We start from the raw sequence: 6,147 nt of genomic DNA, 5'->3' as shown, positions 1-6,147 counted from the left end.
CTATTGATGTTATGTCTATGTGTATATAACTGCTTACTGGAAGTCTTGAGCAACAATCCAATCAGCTAAACAACAAAATTAGGTGGAGCCTACAGGATTCGAACACGGGAATTCAGGAGAGGCTCAGCTTTTAGGCTTCAGACTTATCCAACTAGACTGGCACAATTATGTTTTTATTACTGTACATTTAATATTTGTTTATTCATTTCTGAACACTATAAATACCCCCCCTTAACTCTGTAATTTTTACACTAGAATCATCACTCATCAAATATCATTAGCTTCTTCTTTCTTTGCTCTCGGCTTTCTTATTATTATTACTATAAATATTTATATTATTAGTATTAATATTATTATTTCATAATACGTTATCAGCACGAGGACTCGGGTTCAACCATCACTTAGGTAATATTTCTTTACATATTTTATTTTATACTACGTAATATTTTATATTTTATATAATATTACCAATATGTCAAACCTTACAAATCTTGAATTTGTGGGACTTGATATATCTGGAAAAAATTACCTGTCATGGGTATTAGATGTTGAAATGCATCTAAATGCAAAGGGTCTCGGTGAAACTATTAAAGAAAATAATGATGCCTCGATTCAAGATCGAGCAAAGGCAATGATTTTCATTCGCCATCACCTTGACCAAGGGTTGAAAGATGAATATCTTACTGTGAAAGAACCCTCTGAACTCTGGAAAAATTTGAAAGAAAGATATGACCACCAAAGGACAGTAATTCTCCCAAAAGCCCGTTATGATTGGCTTCACTTGCGTTTGCAAGATTTTAAAACTGTGAGCGAATATAATTCTGCTATGTTTAAAATAAGCTCTCAGTTGTTGTTATGTGGGGAGAAAATCACTGATGATGATATGCTTGAAAAAACCTTCTCTACTTTTCATGCATCGAATATGGTGCTACAACAGCAATATAGAGAGAAGGGTTTTACTAAATATTCCCAGTTGATTTCATGTCTTCTGGTGGCTGAACAAAATAATGAGCTGTTGTTAAAAAACCACGAAGCACGTCCTACTGGCTCAATCCCATTCCCCGAGGTGAATAGTGTGTCTAATAATAATAATGCTAAGGGCCATGGCCGTGGCCATAGCCGTAGACGGGGAAATGGAAGATATCGTGGTTATAATCCTGGTAGTGGACAAAATCGTCGCGGTGGTTACAATTCCAAGAATAAAAATTACCATCGAAAAGGGGAAAGTAGTGGTGCAAAACATGATAAGGACAAACGTGAAAATTATTCCAAACGTACTGAAAGCATATGTTATCGTTGTGGCATGACTGGCCATTGGGAGCGCGTTTGTCATACATCAAAGCACTTTGTGGACCTCTATCAGGCATCCCTGAAAGGAAAAGCAAATATAGAGTCCAACAATGTTTTTATGGAAGACGATTTTGTTGACACACAGTTGGATGTTGAAGATTATCTTGGGCCAGTTGAAAATCTAAATTAATGTTTCAAGCTTGTTGTTTAAGATCGTTAAGATCTTTTTGTTAATATTTCTAAGCTTGCATGTTTAAGATCGTTTAGATCTTTCTGTTGTACTTTTGTTGTACTGCTTTTGTAATATATCTAATAAAATCTATCTCTTTGCTTGAAGAAATGAATACATCATCACTTGTGGTTAAATCCAAGGCAAATGAAGAAGATGTATGTATTGTGGATTGTGCAACTACACATACAATTCTTAAAAATGCAAAATATTTTTGCCTGTTGAAAAGAAATGAGGCATTTGTCACTACAATAAGTGGTAGTGCAAAAATGATTGAAGGCTTTGGAAGAGCCAATATATTATTGCATGGAGGAACAAAATTGATGATTGATAATGCATTGTTCTCTCCAAAGTCTCATAGAAATTTGCTAAGCTTTAAGGATATCCGAAGTAATGGATATCATGTTGAGACTGTTAAGGAAGTGAATCAAGAATTCCTTCAAATTATAAAGGCAATATCGGGAAAGAAATATGTGATGGAAAAATTCCATGCACTTCCCTCTGGTTTATATTGCACAAAAATAAATGTCATTGAAGCCAATCTTAGTGTAAACGAAAGGTTTACTAATTTAACTGATTTTAAGATTTGGCACGACCGCTTGGGTCATCCTGGATACGTGATGATGAGAAAAATAATTGAAAATACAAATGGCCATACCTTGAAGGAACATAAAATATTTCAAGGAAATGAATTCTTCTGTTCTGCATGTTCTCAAGGGAAATTGATTATAAGACCATCAACAACCAAAGTTGGTTTTGAATCACCTGCATTTCTAGAACGCATTCAAGGTGATATATGTGGACCTATACATCCACATTGTAGACCATTTAAATATTTTATGGTCCTAATTGATGCGTCAACAAGATGGTCACATGTGTGCTTATTATCATCTCGTAATATGGCATTTGCGAGATTGCTTGCTCAAATAATAAGGCTACAAGCACATTTTCCCGACCATCCAATTAAATCAATCCGAATGGATAATGCTGGAGAATTTACATCCCAAGCTTTTGACAATTATTGTATATCACTTGGGATTGATATTGAACATCCAGTGGCGCATGTTCACACGCAAAATGGTCTAGCAGAATCACTTATCAAAAGGCTACAATTAATAGCTAGACCATTACTTATGAAAAGTAAACTCCCATCAAATGTATGGGGGCATGCAATTTTGCATGCAGCAGCCCTAATTCGTATTAGGCCCACAAGTTATCATAAGTATTCTCCATTGCAATTAGCCTTTGGTCAGGAACCTAATATTTCTCATTTGAGAACATTTGGTTGTGCAGTATATGTTCCTATTGCTCCACCGCAACGGACTAAAATGGGTCCTCAAAGGAGATTAGGAATATATGTTGGATATGAATCTCCCTCTATAATTAAATATTTGGAGCCATTAACGGGAGATGTGTTTACTGCACGATTTGCAGATTGCCATTTTGATGAAGCATTCTTTCCAACATTAAGAGAAGAAAATAAAGTTGTGGAAAGAATAATAACATGGAATACTCCATCATTGCTTCATCTAGATCCTAGAACTCAACAATGTGAACAAGAAGTTCAAAGGATAATTCATTTGCGAGAATTGGCAAATAAACTGCCGGATGCATTTGCTGATCCGAAAAGGGTAACAAAATCTCATATCCCAGCAGCTAATGTCCCTGCTAGTATTGACATTCCAAAAGATCAAACTGGAAATGAATCTCAAGTACGCCTGAAGCGCGGAAGACCTATTGGTTCGAAGGATAAAAATCCTCGAAAAAGAAAGGTCAATACAAAGAATGATCTTAGTGAGAATAAGGACATTCATGAGAAAAATCAAAGAAATGAATCTGAAGGGAATGAGATCCCTGGAGAAATTCATTCGCCAGAAATTGAGAAAAATGAAGAAATGTTGATAAATTATACTAATGCTAAAGATATATGCAATAGAAGTGAAGTTAGTTTGAATGCTTATTTTGCATATAATGTAGCATTAAGTATCATGAATGATGAGATGGATCAAGAACCAAGATCCATTCATGAATGTCAAAATAGGGACGATTGGCCTAAATGGAAAGAAGCAATGCAAGCAGAATTGAATTCTCTTGAAAAACGAAAGGTATTTGGCCCAATCATTCGAACACCTGAAAAGGTAAAAGCTGTGGGTTGCAAATGGGTCTTTGTCCGAAAAAGAAATGAGAAAAATGAGGTCACAAGGTACAAAGCAAGACTCGTGGCTCAAGGATTCTCTCAAAGACCAGGTATCGATTATGATGAAACATATTCCCCTGTAGTGGATGCTGTAACATTAAGATACCTCATTAGCCTAACTGTGCATGAAAGGCTAAATATGCAACTAATGGATGTTGTAACAGCTTATCTGTATGGCTCACTTGATAGTGACATATACATGAAAGTCCCTGAAGGATTGAAAATGCCGGAAAGGCATAAAACAAGTCCTCGAGAACTTTATTCGATAAAGTTACAAAGATCTTTATACGGACTGAAACAATCAGGGCGCATGTGGTATAACCGACTTAGTGAATACTTACTAAAAGAAGGTTATACTAATGATCCAATTTGTCCATGTGTTTTTATAAAAAGATCTAATCATGGATTTGTTATAATCGCTGTTTATGTTGATGATTTAAACATCATCGGGACTCCTGATGAAATCCCAAAAACAGCAGATTATTTGAAAAGGGAATTTGAGATGAAAGATCTTGGAAAAACAAAATTCTGTTTGGGCCTACAGATTGAACATTTGGATAAAGGGATATTTGTCCATCAATCAAATTATACCAAAAGAGTCCTTGAGAGATTTTATATGGACAAAGCATATCCATTGAGCAGTCCAATGGTTGTTCGATCCCTTGAGATGAAAAATGATCCTTTCCGACCTAAGGAAGATGATGAAGAAATCCTTGGTCAGGAAGTGCCATATCTTAGTGCAATAGGTGCACTAATGTATCTTGCTAATAACACAAGGCCTGATATTGCATTTTCTGTTAATCTGTTAGCAAGATATAGTTCTTGTCCAACACAAAGGCACTGGAATGGCATAAAACATATATTGCGTTACCTCCAAGGAACAATTGATTTGGGACTATTTTATGAAAAAGATTCCAAATTGGAGTTGGATGGATACGCAGATGCTGGATATCTTTCGGATCCGCATAAAGCGCGATCCCAAACTGGTTATTTATTTATGAGTGCAGGTGCTGCCATATCTTGGCGTTCCACTAAACAAACATTGGTTGCCACTTCTTCAAACCATGCTGAGCTAATCGCTATTCATGAAGCAAGTCGAGAATGTGTGTGGCTTAGATCAATTACTCGATACATCAGAGGAGCATGTGGTCTGTCTGTGGATAATACAGCAACAACCATATATGAGGACAATGCAGCATGCATCGCTCAGTTGAAGGAAGGATACATCAAGGGAGACAGAATAAAGCACATTTCGCCAAAGTTTTTCTTCACTCACGACCTTCAGAAGAAAAATGAGATCAATATTCAACAAATTCGTTCATGTGACAACTTAGCTGATTTGTTCACCAAAGCGCTACCCACAACTACGTTCAAGAAATTAGTTCGTGGAATCGGTATGCGTCATCTCAAAGATCTTCAGTGATGTCATAAACAGGGGGAGCATATTATTGTACTCTTTTTTCCTTAACCAAAGTTTTTTTTTCCCACTGGGTTTTTCTTTGGTAAGGTTTTTAACGAGGCAATATAATGTTCCTCCTTTGGACATCCAAGGGGGAGTGTTATGAAATAAAACAAAATAGTGAATGTCCAAGCAAGGATTCGAGCTCTTGACCTCTTGTTCATATGTTGGGAGTCCATCCATTAAACTGCATACACTATTGCTATTGATGTTATGTCTATGTGTATATAACTGCTTACTGGAAGTCTTGAGCAACAATCCAATCAGCTAAACAACAAAATTAGGTGGAGCCTACAGGATTCGAACACGGGAATTCAGGAGAGGCTCAGCTTTTAGGCTTCAGACTTATCCAACTAGACTGGCACAATTATGTTTTTATTACTGTACATTTAATATTTGTTTATTCATTTCTGAACACTATAAATACCCCCCCTTAACTCTGTAATTTTTACACTAGAATCATCACTCATCAAATATCATTAGCTTCTTCTTTCTTTGCTCTCGGCTTTCTTATTATTATTACTATAAATATTTATATTATTAGTATTAATATTATTATTTCATAATAATCAATGTATAATTTGTTGTACTAACAATTATATGTTTTATTAGCATTTTTTAGTTAATCCGTCTACATAAGTTCATCATACAAAATGTTCATGATGACTGCGAGTTTTCACAAAATAGTATCAATATTGATTCATCTTTACGTATTAGATAAGAAATCTAACATGAAACTTACTTCCAACAAGGAGAGAATTCAATCCTAATCAAAACAGAATGAGAATTTGAGTTTGAAATGCTCTTTTCATAGACTGTAACTAGTTTGATTGATGTGAATAGTTATGCACTCTCATCTCTTAAGATAGATCGAGAGTTCGATCTCCCTCTTATAAAAATAAAAAAAAAATCAAATTGACAGGACACCATTCTTTCCTATGATTATTACTCCGTATTACTTTGTTAATTTCT

At 35.4% G+C, this 6,147-nt stretch overlaps 1 protein-coding gene across 1 annotated transcript; it reads left to right on the top strand.

Annotated features, from left to right (window-relative positions):
- The first annotated feature begins 472 nt into the window (after nt 1-472).
- Nucleotides 473-1,480, top strand: LOC116010050. The gene has a single exon (XM_031249313.1). The coding sequence runs from the start codon at nt 473-475 to the stop codon at nt 1,478-1,480; it is 1,008 nt and encodes a 335-aa protein (XP_031105173.1).
- The last annotated feature ends 4,667 nt before the right edge of the window (nt 1,481-6,147 follow it).

The sequence above is a fragment of the Ipomoea triloba genome, chromosome 2 (genome assembly GCF_003576645.1).
Source record: "Ipomoea triloba cultivar NCNSP0323 chromosome 2, ASM357664v1".
NCBI classification, from domain to species: Eukaryota; Viridiplantae; Streptophyta; class Magnoliopsida; order Solanales; family Convolvulaceae; genus Ipomoea; species Ipomoea triloba.
This window is presented reverse-complemented; position numbering and strand designations above follow the sequence as displayed.

Coding starts and splice junctions, on each gene's coding strand:
- LOC116010050 (XM_031249313.1), top strand. CDS start 473: ATGTCAAACCTTACAAATCTTGAATTTGTGGGACTTGATATATCTGGA.